Source organism: Scatophagus argus, chromosome 6 (genome assembly GCF_020382885.2).
Source record: "Scatophagus argus isolate fScaArg1 chromosome 6, fScaArg1.pri, whole genome shotgun sequence".
Taxonomy (NCBI): domain Eukaryota; kingdom Metazoa; phylum Chordata; class Actinopteri; family Scatophagidae; genus Scatophagus; species Scatophagus argus.
The window spans coordinates 1,644,548-1,660,981 of NC_058498.1; the positions used below are offsets into that span (position 1 = coordinate 1,644,548).

Consider the following 16,434-nt stretch of genomic DNA (forward strand, 5'->3'; position numbering starts at 1 on the left):
ACAATAATACTGAATTATAACACCAGTTGTGCACTTATTTGTGATAGTGCGAATTACTGTGATAACAGTTATTCTGCTTGGATACTTTAAGGAGAAAATGTGGAGGTAATTTCCCCTTCTTTCAGGTAAAATGTGTCCCATTTTCTGTGATTCACACACCTTCCTCCTCCTCCTCCTCCTCCTCCTCCGCCTTCTCGTTCAGAGATCAGCACATCATCCCACTCTCATTTATTTGTTTGTTTGCCGCTTAGGTTTGTTTATTACTGTACTTTCAAAGCACAGGACAAGGTTAGATTTGCTGTTTGGGCATATTTTCTCCTGTGATAGCATGTTTGAATTTGTCTACTCAGCATGCGGCATGTCAGAGTGTGTGTGTGTGTGTGTGTGACAGTGTGGAGCCGGTGGAGGCAGGGCATGTGCTCAGGGGTCGCAGCAGCAGTACGGCGCCACCGGTGCCAAATTGCTTTCCTGGGCGCGTCAGACAGGTTCCGGCTCGGGACGGGGTGGCAGCCCCCCCCCCCAGTCCCCCCGGCTCTGTGGGGGCTCCTGGCCCCGGGGTCACTAACTCAATCACCAGATCAGGAGTTATAATTATTAATACCCCGTGAGCGTTAACAGCACGCAGGTGATTTATCAAAAATGTCGATTGCATTTTGCGCAGGGTGACAACTTTTTGAAGCCAAACGCGTCCCCGGGGAGCCTAACTGGAGCACAGGAACAACCGAGTGGGCCTCTGCTAAACGAGAAGGCCTGAACGGCACCAGGGAGGCCGTTGTTTATGTAGCAGCCAGTTCTTCACAATAAAAGCATCCATAAGATTTACCCCCTGCTGCTAAATGTGGATCATGTGCAAGGCTGACAGAGGACGACCACAGTTTGCCCCCCACAGTGAAAAACTACAGTGAATGTCTTATTACTGCTGCTACCCTCTCAGTGCTCCTCGTCTCTAAATGAATGTACCACCCCAAAGTGCAGCCAGATTCCTTTTGTAAATGAATATGCACGGCAGGGCGGTGAAGGCCACGTTGGTTTTGCTTAATACTTGCTTAATATTCTCTGGAAAAAAAGGAAAAGAACTTCTGTCACAACTTTCATTGAGTGTACAATAAAGAACATCTAATTCGTAGGGGTGGAACAATCCATCGATCCAGCATCACTGACGCAAAGCGACAGCACTGTCACATGGTCATCTTTGAGATACAAAACTGTCATGGCGCCATGCAGTGGTAGTAAGGGTAACGAGAAGACAGTGAGGATATTTACTGTTCCAAATCACAAGCGTGGAAATAATTTGGATTTTGGAGAAACGCCGAGTCTTTAAGATCAGGAAACACGACGACCGCGAGCAGACGTCTGACTCAGCAGGCCGCTAACTGGCTGCTCGCATGACGTTAACGTTAGCTGCTCTGTTTTAAGGCCGTTTCAGGAGGTGCAGTAATCGCAAAGAATAAATATTTTGTGCGATTTGCTAAGCAGTGAGTGGAGGAAAAGTTTGCTCGCCGCTAGGCTAATTTATGCATCACAAAAGCGCAAGCTAACAACTGACTATCAAAAAAAAGAAACCACACAACAAAAACACAAACAAAATGAGAATAATTTTATCTCTGAATGCTGAGTGGTCTCACTGAGCTGAATTTTAAACTTTTTACTTTAGTTAAATGTTCTTGTTTAATGTGTGTTAGGGGAGTCAGTTTAACTCAAACATTGGTTACTTGTGGTAACCCCCGATGCTATGAGTAGAAGCATTGCTCTCTGAGCTGATAAAGTAGTTTGATGAGTTTACCGTTATTTCCAGTTATTGGTGTGTTGTGTCCATAAACGGACACATTGCAGCAGCTTCTTCCGTGCTAAATGAACAGGTGATGTGGTCTCGTATTGATCACAGACATGATGTCACATCACGATCAAAGTGGTGATTTACACTGCAAATCAATGACAAAACTCAGCCTTATTTACTCAGACACAAAACTGGTCAGTTTGTATGATCTGATTTAACACCATGTGGGCAGCACAGTGTAAACTCTGTACATTAAAGTCCTGGATTCTGACACAGGTGCACAGGTGAGCTGAAATTTCACTCAGGTGATACAAACTGTCACTCGGTGATCACCCTGAATAACAGCAGCAGGTGAAGGAGGCGGAGGCTGAGGTTCTTCTCCGTCTTATTAACAGGATGTGAATCTATCAGCTGCTTCCACTCTCTGTTTATGGTGTGTGTGTGTGTGTGTGTGTGTGTGTGTGCGCACCGTAGGTAAGCTGAGCCGAAGAGACGCTGACTGTGTTGAATCTCAGCAGCAGCTCCAGACGCCAGAGACACACTGCGCCTCCCTCTCCATCCTCCTCACTGCTTCACTTGTTTTGTTTCTCAGATGGACTCTGCCCTGATTTATGGAAAGAAAAGCCCACAGCGTAGTCATGGTGATCTCTCAGTCTGCCTCACGCACACGCACACACACACACACACACACACACACACACACACACACACACACACCACAGGTCTGTTACCTCATCGCACTGCAGACCATCTTCATCTTCCTCTGTGTATGTGTGTGTCTGTTTTAAGCACACACACACACACTCTGACTCTGTGAGGTGATGGCTGTCACACTGCTCAACATTTCCTCTGAGTCAGCAAAAACAGGAAGAGGAGGAGAGTGATGGAGAGGCTGAACGAAGGAGGAGAAGGAGGAGAAGGAGGAGAAGGAGGAGGACATATTAAGGGAAAATTAAAATTTGAATTGAGGTGAGAGCTGTGTGTTTCTCCCCTCTTTAAAAAGGACTTCATCAGTCTGTAACTGAATTGTTTTTTGGTGTGAACATGAGCACGGTGCAGGGTGACAGCATGCACAGGTGTGTCCTACACAGGTGAGTCAGTGTCTCAGGGATAAGAGCCAAACGTTAGTGACCATACGTGTGAATTAAGCTGAAATATCCACACTGACGAACGGTTTTATAGGAAAGAAATGTTCAAAATTCTGCACTGCAGCGAAAGAAATCTGATTCTTTGTCAAGAGGAAAAGCTGATGCGCGTGTTAACGTTCACTCACTGTTATCCAAACAACAAATTCAACTCAAAAATGCGCCACTTTGGTGGTTTTGATTCTGAGTTTATGTGAAAGAAAACCTCAGCTGAACACATTTTGTTCCAGCCTTCCTGCGGTTTAAATAAAGTTTGAAAGACTGAGATCACACACAACCAGAAACAGAAATAAGCTCACGTGAAACAGGAAACACACACCTGCAGAGGCTGCAGGACACACACACACACACACACTGTGAGTTATGTGACTGAAGTGAGCCGCCACCCACCGAGTCTGACTGCGGTGTCACATCAGCAGCAAACCGGGGAGGCATCTGCCTCATCCGGCGCTGCTTCTGCACCCAGAGAGGAAGAGGAGGAGGAGGAGGAGGAGGAGGAGAGCGCGCACTAACGCGTGCACACACACAGTGGACATCGGGGGTATCATGCAAAGCTTGTCCTATGGACTCACTCAAAACACCCGGTGAGTGATGCGGAGGAGCTCGTCCAGCAGGCCGGCTGACAGGCGGCCAAAGCCGGGCAGCGCAGAGGCTGAGTGCGCCTCCACCGGTGCTCCTCACACACACGCAGACATCAGGCTGTGATGTGCCGCATCTCCCGCAACATCCCGCACTGCAGAGCGGACAAACCGCAGCTCGACTTGAGTCATCAGGACGAATCAGAGCCGAGCGGCAGAGGACGAAAAACAGCTGATTCAGACTCAGCTGGTTGCAGGAAACGATTCATTTCACTCCACATGACGATGATAATAATAATAATAATAATGATAATAATAATAATAATAATGATAATTTGACTTCATGATAATAACAATAACAATAATAATAATAATATATACACGTTAATTAGATTTTGACATTCGTCAGCACATTATTTTTACATCTTATTCTATTCTATCAGTTATCAGCACCCATTAAATTAATCTGGCATATTTATTAGAAGTCCACATTATATGACTATAAATTATATTTTCCACACTAAATTATTTTATATCATTCACAGTAAAAATGTTTGTTGGGTGAAAGTTTAAGTGGAGTTACAGCGTCAAGCTTCTTTTCGATTATTTTTACTTCACAAATAAAATAATTTAGACTGTAAGAAATCATTTACTTCATCAATTTAAATGTGTTTATGTGCGAGGAAACTGAGCCGATGTGAAATGAGACGGACGCCCCAGGAAGCCTTTTCTCTTTGTTTTTCAAAATAAAACCTTTGATGGAAGAATGACGGCGGCGGCAGGCTGACGGGTTTTGGGACAGAAACTTTTTATTAAACATTATGAAAACAAGATTCTCAACAACGTTCCACTTTGAAGGTTTTTCACTTGTTGACACGTTAGGACACGTTCATTGAATAAATATAGAAATCATATGTACAGATATACATTAACAGCACTGTGCAGAAGTCTGCTTTGCTTTATTATTCATCCAGTTTTTATTATTCAAATCTGTAGGCTCTGCTGGATTTAATGTGAGGTTTAAAATCGAATTAAAACGAAGAAAAGCCGTGAAGAAATTTTGATTAATTTGCAGGATTCATTTAGATCATTTTTGACAGAAAGGATGGAACATTTGGGGAGCAATAAAAAATGTCTCACATTTATTTCGCATTTTCGAGCGGTTTTTCTGCGGCATTTTGACCTGATAATTCCAGCCTCTGTTCCGTCAGGCAGCTCAGACGCTTCTGCACAATATTGCACATATATCTAGGCAGCAGAAAACACACTAACCAGGGGTTTCTGGTGGACAGAATAATGCAAAGAGTTACTCCAAGAACAGTAAGCTCCACCAGCAGGCAAACTCTCCTCTTTTCAAACAGTCACGCATCCTCCTGTCGGACCGCATTAAGACGCCGGGCTGCGGGGCGAACCCGCAGGCCCGCACTCAGTTTTTCCTCTACAAACGTCCAAAGTAAAAAACAAAACAAAACAACAAAAAAAAAAAAATAAAAGAGAAAGTTTTTAATCATCAGTTTTGGTGCATAGAGTTTTAGCAGCGAGTGCAGTCCTTGTCCGTCTAATGATCGAGGCTTTACATCCAGTTTCTAACAGATCAAAGGTCCTATCAAAACCAAAGTCCGGTCGGATCTCTTCTTAGTGCAGTATAGGCTTGCCTTTGACATTACACATGTTCAGTTAGGAGGAGGATACCATAGACGATTTGCATGCTGTAACATACAAACATTTTGTATTAAGACATTTCGAAGAATCCAAGCAACAAAAGCGGTTTTCTTTAAAAAGAGAAAATAACACAGTTCACTGTTTTTTCTCTACACGTTATGTACAGGTGGAAATAAATACAGTCTAAAATCTGGCTCAGTTAATCTCTTTTTGTCGTTTTTCTTTTCTTTTTAAAACAATAGAAAAATTGATTGAAAATAGCAGTTAAAGACGCATCCAGGTTAGCAGATTGTTGCATTTTCGTCCGCAGTCCTTGCACCTCTCCGGGGTGGAGGTTTATGACGGGAGGAAGGGACACTTTCTGTGGCTTTTTGCATACCCAGGCCTGACTGGGGACGGGGGAGGAGGAGGGAACCATGGCCCATGCTTTCATACATGTGGGGGGACTGTGGGAGATGACTGGAGGTTACCATACATGTCCTGCATGCAGGGTCGCAAATGGGGACGGGAAACTATTGACTTGCACTACTCAAAGTCTCTTGTCTGCTTCCACACAAACAGTCTGTGGAGCCCAAAGAGAGGCGGCGTACTGCTGTTCCTGCTTCCGCTCCAGTCCAGTGATGTGAAATCTTTCCCTCAGCTTTAAGACAAACTCATCTCTCTGTGTGTTAAGACAGTCCAGTTAAATGTCATAAGACTTCCGACCAGGTTCAGCGGAGACAAGTGGACAGGCTAAGTGATCCCATGTGCTCACCTGACAGCTCGGAGGGAGCCTACAGAAGTTTAAGACTCAAAATGCGCATCTAATGCTCGTTATTTGACTCGTCGTGTGTGAAGTCTTTTCTGTCGAGGGAAAAACTGTAAACAAAATACAAACGCAGAAAAATATAAGTTAATGTAACAAGGATGTGTGTGTGTGTGGGTGTAATTCAGAGTCTGTGCTGTCAGTCTGTCTCACATGAAGAACTCGGTGCTGGCCTGTTTCCCGGACGGGTCTCTCGTGTTCGCGGATCCGCCGGCACTGTAGGTCCGGCTGGCCAGCTTCTCGTACTTCTCCTTGTACAGATCCCGCTCCTTGACGAGGCGCGCCACGTCCTGCTTCAGCTGCTCCACCTGGCTCTGCAGGGTGCACTTCTCGGTCTCCAGCATGTGTCTCTGCTGGACGCGTTTGAAGCGGCAGGACTGCGCGTAGCCGCGGTTCTTCAGGGTGCGTCTCTTCTGCTTCAGGCGGATCACCTCCTCTTTGCTGAAGCCCCGCAGCTGCCGGTTCAGCTCGCGCACCGTCATGCTGACCAGCTGCTCGTCCGAGAAGCGGTCCTCCAGGCGGGCGTGGTGGCCGTGGTGGTGGTGATGGTGGTGGTGATGGGCCTGGTGGTGATGGCCCACGGAGGCCGTGGACAGGTCCTCCCCGACGTACTGCTGCCCGCGGAAGCCCTCGTAGGCCTGGTGGTGGTGGTGATGGTGGTGCGCGTTGCCGATGAGGGCCTCCACCGCGTCCTCCGGGGTCAGGTTGAGCGCCTCGGGGTTGATGTGGTGCTGGTAGCTGGGGATCCAGTACAGGTCCTCCAGCTGAGGCTTGCCGGCGCTGCCGTGATTGTTGTTGCCGCTGCTGTTGTTGCTGCTGCCGCTGCTGTTGACCCCGCTGGTCAGACTCTGGCTGGGCTGCGCGCCCGGGCTCGGGGCGCAGAAGCTCGGCGAGGAAGGCACGGATGAGCAGGGTGTGCTGATCGGGGTGGAGGACAGAGAGCCCGACGGGAGGCGGTGGCAGTAGCGGTCGGCCTCCGGCGGCTCCTTCTTCACCTCAAACTTCATCAGGTCAAAGTCGTTGACGTACTCGATGGCCAGAGGGCTGTTGGGCAGCTCCGCGCTCATGGCGAGGTCGGTGGCCATTTCAGTCCATGCGACAACTCCTGCCCTCACAGCCAAACCGACGGCGGGCAGCCCCCTCGGATACAGATTGCACAGAGGAATAAAAGCCTGTATGGTGTATATATAGACACACGCACACGCCCGGTGCGTGGGGCTGCTGCAGGGCCGGCGGGTGGGTGGAGAAACTTTTTAAGGCTGCTGCTCGTCCCTAAGACAACTTCTATATATAGTGGCGTGAATATACGTCTGCATGTAAATGAACTTGTACACCTGCCAGTTTGCCTCTGCTCGCTGCTCTTGTTGACAACTTATCCCAGGTCAAATGCACGCTTTAATACCCGGAGCCCCCGGGGCGGCTGAAACTCGAGCCCGGTGAATTTGGAGACACCAACCTGTCTTGTCCTCGCTTCACCTCTGCAGCCCACTTGCCTCCTTGTGATTTAACGGCCTCGGTTCTGCTCGGTCAAGTAACACGAAAGGTTTTGGTGCGTTATAAATATTTTCCAAGCATCCTTCTTCGCCTCCTGCTGTTTACAACTTGGTCATGAAGTCCCAGGCTGGAGCGGGCCGGGGTCACTGCAGCATGGCCCGGGTTGACAGTTTCTCACACAGTCAGGCCGGACGGTGTGTGACAGTCACAGAGCGCAGCGCAGCGCAGGCGTGCGTAAAGGTGTGCCAAAAAAGTCCCGGGACTCCAAACTGGAATGGCACGTGCAGAAGTTTTCAAAGTTCACATGCATGGAGAAGAATGTGAGGCTGCAGCTCCTCCTCGGAGACACAGGAGAATCTGGTCCCCTGGTGCTGTGGTCAGTCCAGTCCAGATTCCGTTCAAGCAGCGGATTACTGACAGCTTCGGTCCCCACGGTCCTGTCCCCCTCACCGGGGCGCGCTGCTGACCTTACGAGTTCACTGTGTGTGTGTGTAATTATGCAAGAGGTGATAAATTCCAGCTGGTTTTCTCTCAAACTGTTTCTACAAGCTTCTCGGTGCAACCACGCAGTGTTACTGAGACGCTGGGAGGCAAATCTGCTCTTATAAAGACAGCGTGGGCCTCTCCGACCCTCCCACACAGGGGTGTGACGGGCCAATGGGAGGGGATCACAGCACAGCATTTGCATCCTCCTACAGCCGAGCGTCCACTCTGCTCTGCCGAGTGGAGCCGAGCGGAGCCGAACGGAGCCGAAGCGGCGCAGGGAGAACAGGTGCAGCAGATCCCCCCTCTAGTGACCGAGCAGGTGCTACTGCACGGCGGGGTAAGACGAGAGCTCCGGGAGTTTCTCCGGGAAAAAAACCCTGTTTACTCGGAACAGAGAAACACTTTTCACCGTTATGTGAGAAGGCCGTCACAGCCTCACATTCAGCAAGTCATCACAGGGACGAGAAGAGGCTCCGTAATGATCGTACGCGACGTAAAACCCTTTGATCAAATTTAAATGGTGAACTTTTTAGATTCAGAAATACAGGAAGTGTCTCAGCTTTTCTCTTTGCAACACTTAAGGTTCAAACTCATGCAGAACATTTAGTTTCTGAAACAGTTTCAGAGTTAAATAAATGCAGGTTTTTGAGGTTTGAGGGTTTTTTTCTGTTACAACTGCATTCAACCAATGCGTCTTAAAAATAAAACTTTATGGCTAAAATAAATGATATTTAATATTCTGAGGCGTAAGAGATAATAAAGGACGAAAAGGAGGAATAAAACGTGCTTTTCAGCTGACAAAGTGAGAACACGAGTCAAAGTGCTCAGCAGCAAATGAACCGTTATTGATATGATCAAATATGGCGCCAAATCAAACACATTCTGCCTTATTAGCTTTATTAAAAACAGCTTATTGCATCCACTTGACTCGTTCGGGCCTCTCAAAGGAAGCCCGAGGACGCGTCTGACACCACAAACTACCGAATCTATCAATACCGATCGACTGGAGGCCCCTCTGCCAAAAATCAATGCGCATTTCCGCGCGCAGCCACGGCGCGGCCTGCGCACGGGTTAAGTATGATTGGATGGTCCTGGCTCCACGGGCTTTTCATTCGCAATTAACCACAAATTGCATCCCGTCTCATCTCCGCGGATCGACGGATAATTAAGCCCCGCCAGGCGCGTCTTCATTCGGGACACATACGTCTTTTTTTTGCTGGCGGGAGGTTGAGCAGGATGTCGATACGCATCACGGGGAGCAGGGACACTTAAACCGGGACCCGCTGCACATGACCCGTTTAGCCTTTTCAGCAGCGGGGCCCCTCCGGTCCCGGTATGAGTGATATATGTGCAGAATAAAGTGCGTATCTGCCGGAAAAGAACAGGTGGCAGTAAGTTTCACTCGGTCAGACGCGAACAGGAAAACCTTGCGCAGCTGCTGAGCTTAACTTCCAGTCCGAAACGGCCATGAAATACGCGCCCCCCCGACTCAAATCTGCTGGCGAGGATGAAAAGAACGGAAATCATACCAAGGTATTTGAAGTTTAGGTGCGCTAAGTCATTAGGAGACGGGTATTTTTTATCAAATAAGCAGGAGCTGGCCCTCAAACGCCCAGCTAAGCAGTCTGCATTGAAATGGCACATTTAAGAAGATCTGCTGTGGTCCTTTCATTGTCAGGGGAAGGGGAGTGTCCGCGGCCCAGGGCTTGAGACATAAATTTTTGAAGTCAGGGTTTTCATTGTGCCTTTGCATACTGGGACTTCGCTGCAGGTGCAGTTCTACCGATTTAAGCAAAACGGACATCAGCAAGGTGGAGGATCGACGGCGAGCGTCCGGACCAAAAGGACCGGCTCCGGGAGGTGGCTCAGGGTTATCTGAGGCCTGGAGGTTTTTGTCACTGCTCTTAAGCCACTAATGCTGCTGTGGAGGAATCAGCTTTAATTGTGCAGGCATGTGACGCACCCACACACACACACACACACGCAGAGAAGTTAACAGGGAAGCTTACTTTAGAAAGCAGGAGTTTGACCACATGTAGGAGGCCTCGCTTGTACAGAAACCACGTGTTCATCAGAGCCGTGAAAGCAAAGCACGAGTAGTTCTGACTGCTTAACGCTGCAGTGACCAGTCTGTGCTGAGGACAAACTCTGGACGTCCAACCATTAGCTCAGTGTGAGACAGTGTGAACAGCACAGAAGGCCTTCGTTCTCCAGGTGTCAGTCATCGGTCGGTGTTGGTGTGATGGTGGTTGCTGTCACTGCTGGGTTTAAAGTAATGTCGGCTGTTTTTCTTCAGAAAGCTTTCAGGATCGAGAAGAATGTTCTGCATGTGACCAGAGGTCTGTGGACAGGGTCTTGGTGGGCAAATCCGTTTGTATTGTCTTTGGTCGCTTGAGACGTGTTGAGCTGAGAATTAATGAAGGATGTGATGTCAGGTGCACCTTGAGGTTTTCTGTCAGATGTGTTGCTGTGTTATTGGTCTCATTCCTAAGTGGATCACTCAGAATAACTTTTATTTACTATTCCGCTTGTAGTACTTGTTCTTCTCTCTTGCAGTACTTGTTTGCAGGCTCAGACTGGCAGTTTGGCCAGAACCTGCTGGCCAGCAAGGATACCGACTGTAATGTGGTAGCGACCGGCGTCAACCCCCCCCCCGCCATTCCACCACTTCAAGTGGATCAGTCCATGTAATGTCAGAGGTCGAACAGGAGACATGAAATCAAGACAGACAGAGCAGAGTTCACACACACACACACACACACACATGAACTGAACAAAGCATTGGAAAGGATGAAAAGGTATAGCGGGGAACACCACAGGGGAACAGATAAACCACCTGAAGACCCCTCGTGTCTTCGTGTCTCTGCTCCACCTGCGTGTTGGAGGTGACCTGTTGGACTTGTTTCTCCTTTGTTTTGATTGGGCAGCTTTACCCACTGATTAGCTATTGATCTCTCCCTTCATGTATGTATCTCATCATAAACCTGAATTATCCCTCAAAGGAAGTAAAACTCAAATGGAGAACACAGGAACCACACACACACACACACAGATGAAGGATCACAGCTGACCTTTCCTTTTGTCTCGGCGAGTCTTCGTGGACAGATGATTCCTCTCCCTCCGTCTTCTCTCCATCTTGTGTGCTTTTACTAAAAAATTGAAATATTGATCTTAATTAGAGTTTGCCGAGCTCAGCAGCTCACGTTGAGGGTTTTAGACAAGAGGCAGCAGACATCTGTCTAAGGCACTTACGTCTTCAGCGCAGGAGATGAGCAGCGTGGAGGAGGAGGAGGAGGAGGAGGGAAAAAAGAAAAGTGTGGTGAGAAGAGAAGAGTGATGGCTCCCTGTCGCCGGCCTTTTCTGAGAAACATGTCGAGCTCTCCATCTCAGCTCGCTGCTGTCAATACATCTGAGAGAAAATCAGGCTGAGCGCGCACACACACACACACACACACAATGCATTCAGCCCAGTTTAACCAGCAGTATGTGACAATGAACTGAAACAATTAAACCTTCTTTAAATTGTTTTATGTGAGCTCAACTTTTTTTAATTTTGTTCAAAGGAATTTTGTTCACCGTGTGGTTTTCAGGTTGGTGATGCGGTGGAGCTTCGTTAAATCGTGTCATCGCGAGGTTTCCAGATGACATGATGCATCATCATCAGTTCTCTCCTAAAACCACAAGTTGGGCTCAAACTTCCACGACATGAAGTTTATGTGGAGAAACACAGCATGCCAGACGGCAGACAACAGGGAAACCGAAAGAGCTTGAACTTTTCATGTTTTAGCAAAGTTTTAAAATGCTAATAACATGGACCTCAGACTGACTCGACCAACGTGTTGAGAGCTGCGACAATTAGTCAATTAATTGATCAGTTGTCAATTATTAAGCGCCAACTCTATTGATGACATTTAATCATTTTTTAAGAAAAAAATGCCCAGATTCTCTGATTTAAGCTTCTCAAATGTGAGTATTTTCTGCTTTCTTTAGTTCTCTATGACATTAAACTTTGTGTGTTTGGGTGTTGGACAAACAAGATGTTTGAGGAGGTTAAATTACAGATGAGCAGAGGGAATATTATATTATATATTACATTATATAGACAGAGATGTGTCTTCCAGTGTTTTATATGAGACTTTTCAATGTATTGCAGTTTTAATATAAGTCAAAAAGGATTTCAGGGTGTGTGTGTGTGTGTGTGTGTGTGCGTTCGCTCAGATCACACACTCACAGCACGGTGAGGATGAAGTCCTCGTCCACTCGTGCGACTCGTCTCTTCTGCTTCTGTCACCAGCTTCCCAATGAAAACCGTCACATGACCCAGGCGGGTTTGCTGCTGCCACCACCGCCGCCAAACAGAAACACACTCACACCACTGACTTCACATGTCAAAAAGAGTCTGTGAAACAACGCACAGTCAGAGTTGATACTTTTTTATTTGTTGCTTTAAAATGTACAAAACCCAATGAGAAGTTCTGCTCTGTAAACACTCGGACTCAAAGGAAAAACATTTAACGAAGCAGAAGGTCAGTCTGTCGGGCCCTGAGTGGATTCAGGGGGCGGAGACACAGCTGCACCAACCCGAGCTCAAAATTCATTCGTTCGTGTTGTTCACCTTCAGTGCCGCTGGTCTCGGCCGCCTCACAGCCGAGGCTTGATCTGCAGCTTTTTCTCTGTGGAAGAAAAACAGGAAATTAAGAAGAATAGAGGAATATTGGCAGAAACGAAACGCTGCATGTGTGTGTTCACTCGTGTGTGACTGACTGATCTACTGTGTGTTGAATCCTGCCGAAATGCTGAGTGATGACATCTCAGCTGATGAGTAAATGAGGAAGAGGACAGGACAGTGGGGATGGATGAAGGCGTGTGCACAGTAAGAGTGTGTGTGTGTGTGTGTGTGTGTGTGTGTGAGGTCGCAGTCTGGCAGTGATACATTGCGCCTGAGCTAATTTATGCAAAGCGAAGGGGAGCTTGTTTGGCTGAGTTCCACCTTTAATGAGGCTCTGGGCGGTGCAGTGTGTCATTAGTAATACTTAACATCACAAACCAACCGGACGGAGTGTGTGGAGGCACGACCAAATGATCACGCGAGTGTGTGCGTGTGTATGTGTGTGTGAGTTTGTCTGTAGAATGTGTGAACAGACGAGCCATTAAGTCATTATCCATGAATCTGGTGACCTCCCTGTTTAATCGTTAAAGCTAATATTGTTTCAGCTAGTTGAACAACATTATTAGAAATTTGTGCTGTGTGGTCAGAGGTCAGGTTGACTTGGGTCAGGTCAAAGGTCCTGTGTGTTTCCATGCAGAGGAGACTAAATATAAACCGTCAAAGAGGAGGAGGATTACACAAGAATGAAAAAGTCACAGTGAGCGTAAACATCTCCAACACATTTGTCAAACTCCTCGTGCCTGAAATCTTCAGTTACTGAAGGATTTCTCACCATCCGACAGGAATATGATGAAGCTGCCATCCAGTTTGCACCCAAAGTCCTGGACAGGTGTGGGGACACTCACGAGCTCCCGTTTGAGCCCCCTGTTGTCCACAGGTTTTCAAACCCCCACGTCTGGAGGAAATTCTCGTGCCCTCCAGGGAGGCTGTGGACACGGACTCCAAATGGGCCACCTTCAAAGCCTTCATTTTTGAGGGCACTGCTCAGAGTTCTGGTCAGGAGGTGCCCGTCATGAAGAAGGTCTTTCAGGCTTGGTTGGAACAGGAGCATCCTGAAGCAGAACACGGACGCTGAAGGGCCGGAAAGGCTGCAGTGGTCAAAAAACGTGTTGAGGCTATGGAGAAGGACTTCCTGTTGGTCAGGCGACTCAGGGACTCAGGAAGGGAAAGCAGGGGAGGACAGCTGCTGACCGTGACTGGGGACATCGTGGAGCGGTGGGGAGAAAACTCCTGAACCAACCAACTGAACCAACACGTCAGGGGTCATGGGAGTTTGTCCATCAAGTTCCCATGTGTTTGGTGTCCCCAGGTGAGACTTGTGGGGGTACTGTGGGACTTTGGGGTAACGAGGCCTTTGCTATGAGCCATCCGGTCCTGATGTTACTGCAGTTTCCTTCTTTTCAGTGATTGTCCCGCTGTGGTCCTCTGCTGGGGACCAGCGGATTGTTGGCTGGACAGAAGAAGCTGTTTGAGGACATCACTCTGGGCTCTGGGTGTGTTACACGGGTTTTTGATGTTTTACAGAAGAAACAATTAATCGTGCAAACAATCGGCAGATTAATCAATAATGAAAATAATGGTTAGCTGCAGTTCTGCACGGCAGCTTGGGACATTGGGAGTCTCTTGGGACATTTTCATTTTGATTGTCAATGACAAAACACCTCTGCAGCCTCCTTGATTGTATTTTCATGGAAAACACCAGGCTTTGGGACAGAATGTTATTTAACGGGCTTCGTTAAGGACAAGACTGTCCTACCCACATTTTTCTAAGCGATGGATTTACTGTGACTGCATCACCATATGATTCGCAGTCAGCTGAAACAATAAACTGATTTCTAAAACTGAGTTAGAAGAGACAAATTAAATGTAATATGTGTGGTAGAAGAGGTTACGCACAGGTGAAAGGGCTTAAATGTTGCTTTGCAGTATCAGCCTGCACGCATGTGTGCCTATGCATGTGTGCGTGCAGGGGCAGGTGGATGGCCAGTCCTGGAGGGAGGAGCAGGGTGGGGGAGGAGGTTGGAGGGGGCAGGCAGCCCCTCTCCTAATCCTCTATCTGTCAAGTCTGTCAGCAGGGAGCTCAGCTGTGCCTCCGCCCAGCGCAAAACCTAAATATTATTACCTCTGTCCTCTGAGCATTATTAGTCCTCTCCTGGGAATCATCAGCCCAGCTCTGATCATCATTATCTGTCTGCAGCTCAGACCAAACACTCCCGCTCCCCTTTCTCATGAAGTCCTGATCCTGTGGCTTTCAGGACAAACACCATGCTACCACAACACGTCTCTGGACAATATGTCTGACAGTCAGCACTTTAACATTCAGTAAAGCTCACTTAGTCCTCTTAAGAAAAACATTTTCTTTGTTGACAAGCTGGATGTAATTTTCCACGTTTTTACCCACAATTCCAGTCAATTTAAACACATTAAACCTGGAGATGTGGAGTCCAAGAGGAGCAGAAATGAGTCAAGCAATCAGACAAACTGCAAACAATCCAGACGATCTAAACTGCTTTCCTGGAAGTTAAAGTGGAGCTGAATGCTTTCCTAATGTCAGTAATACCCACTCACACACAGAAAATAAGTGCGTGAATAAAGGCAAAGTAGTGCTCAGAACTCTGAACAGATGTTGAAGTTCACAGACAGAACAGACTGTATAATAAATCAAATGTTTAAGCGATCATCTGGCCTTTTGGTCTGCAGCATCCTCTAAACTATAAACATAATGTATTCACTGTAACTCTGTTGACCAAGCGTTAATGAAGAAATCAAAACAAAATGTTTCACTTTCTAAACAAATTTGTCTTAACCTGCAGATGACACTTTGACACTCTGGCCAGTGGACAGCTTCTCACGGTTGCAGGCTGTGGTCTTTTCATGTCGTTTAGTTTTGCTCTGTGTTTGCTGTGGGAAGCTCTGAGGAGCTCCATGTTGGGAGTGTATCTTTGTACCTTTAACCTGCGAGGTCTCAGCCAGCAGTGAGTCCGGTGCGTCTGCCTCCTCCGGGGAGCTGGACAGGGAGATGAAGGACGGCAGAGGCAGGGGACCGTGAGTGGGCGTCCCCGGTGCTGCCTGAGAGCCCTGCGGGATGCTGATGGTCAGGTGAGGCCTTGGGGGAGGATAAAACATTTAAGCTGATGTTAAACCTGTAAAACATGAATTGAGATGGGGAGAGAGCTCCGTTCAGGCTCTGACCTCTTGGAGGGCTCCCTGGTCCGGGCTCTCTTGGCCGGGGTGCTGGAGGTGGTGCTGGTGTTTCGTTTGGCTCGTTGGCGGTGCTGCAGCTTACAGCGGGCTCCTCGAGGGCAGGATCCCGTCTTAGAGAAGTCTGGACACACCAGAGTGTGTTTCTTCTTACACTGACGGTTGGAGACAGGAAGGTATAAACACAAATATTGTCTCTGTAGATTTCAGTCGAGTTTATGTCAGAAAGGATGAGCAAATTATGACATTATGGTTTAAGCAGCACCTTTTTTGGAATCAGGGTCGTGTTTGACGAATTACTGGTCGTCGATCTAAACCTCTGAAACAACCGGTCCTGAGCTTCACAGGAGCTGCTATTTAGAGAAATGTGACGTGGTGTCCAGCAGACAGAGTAGGCCCTGATCCCACCTTGCCCTTCACGGTCCTCCACACACACACTCAGGGCGGAGTTTATGGCTGCTGAGAGCTACGAGGCCACTTTACAGGACCAGGTGCAGTCCTGTACCCGCTCAGGACGCTTTCAAAACAGCAAATTCAAAAACGGCTTCATGATGACACATAAGGAATCTGCCCTTTGGGTCAGATCTAAACATGTTAAAACCTTTATGGGAAGCTCT

General features: G+C 47.7%; 2 protein-coding genes across 3 annotated transcripts in view; both read right to left on the reverse strand.

Annotated features, from left to right (window-relative positions):
* Positions 1–4,106: 4,106 nt before the first annotated feature.
* On the reverse strand, positions 4,107–8,030 carry mafaa (v-maf avian musculoaponeurotic fibrosarcoma oncogene homolog Aa). Its single transcript, XM_046392604.1, has 2 exons — positions 6,121–8,030; positions 4,107–6,020 (listed from the first exon to the last, which is right to left on the reverse strand). Exons 1-2 carry the CDS (start codon positions 7,050–7,052, stop codon positions 5,966–5,968), a joined length of 987 nt encoding a protein of 328 aa, XP_046248560.1. The 5' UTR covers positions 7,053–8,030; the 3' UTR covers positions 4,107–5,965.
* Positions 8,031–12,364: 4,334 nt separating this feature from the next.
* zc3h3 (zinc finger CCCH-type containing 3) overlaps positions 12,365–16,434 on the reverse strand; it is a 47,762-nt gene continuing 43,692 nt past the window's right edge. For both annotated transcript variants that reach the window (XM_046390863.1, XM_046390864.1), the window contains exons 10-12: positions 15,809–15,972; positions 15,565–15,722; positions 12,365–12,620 (exon numbers count right to left, since the gene is read on the reverse strand). In XM_046390863.1, the coding sequence (XP_046246819.1) occupies positions 12,589–12,620; positions 15,565–15,722; positions 15,809–15,972 (354 nt within the window). In that variant the 3' untranslated portion in view covers positions 12,365–12,588. The remainder of the gene's footprint in view (positions 12,621–15,564; positions 15,723–15,808; positions 15,973–16,434) is intronic.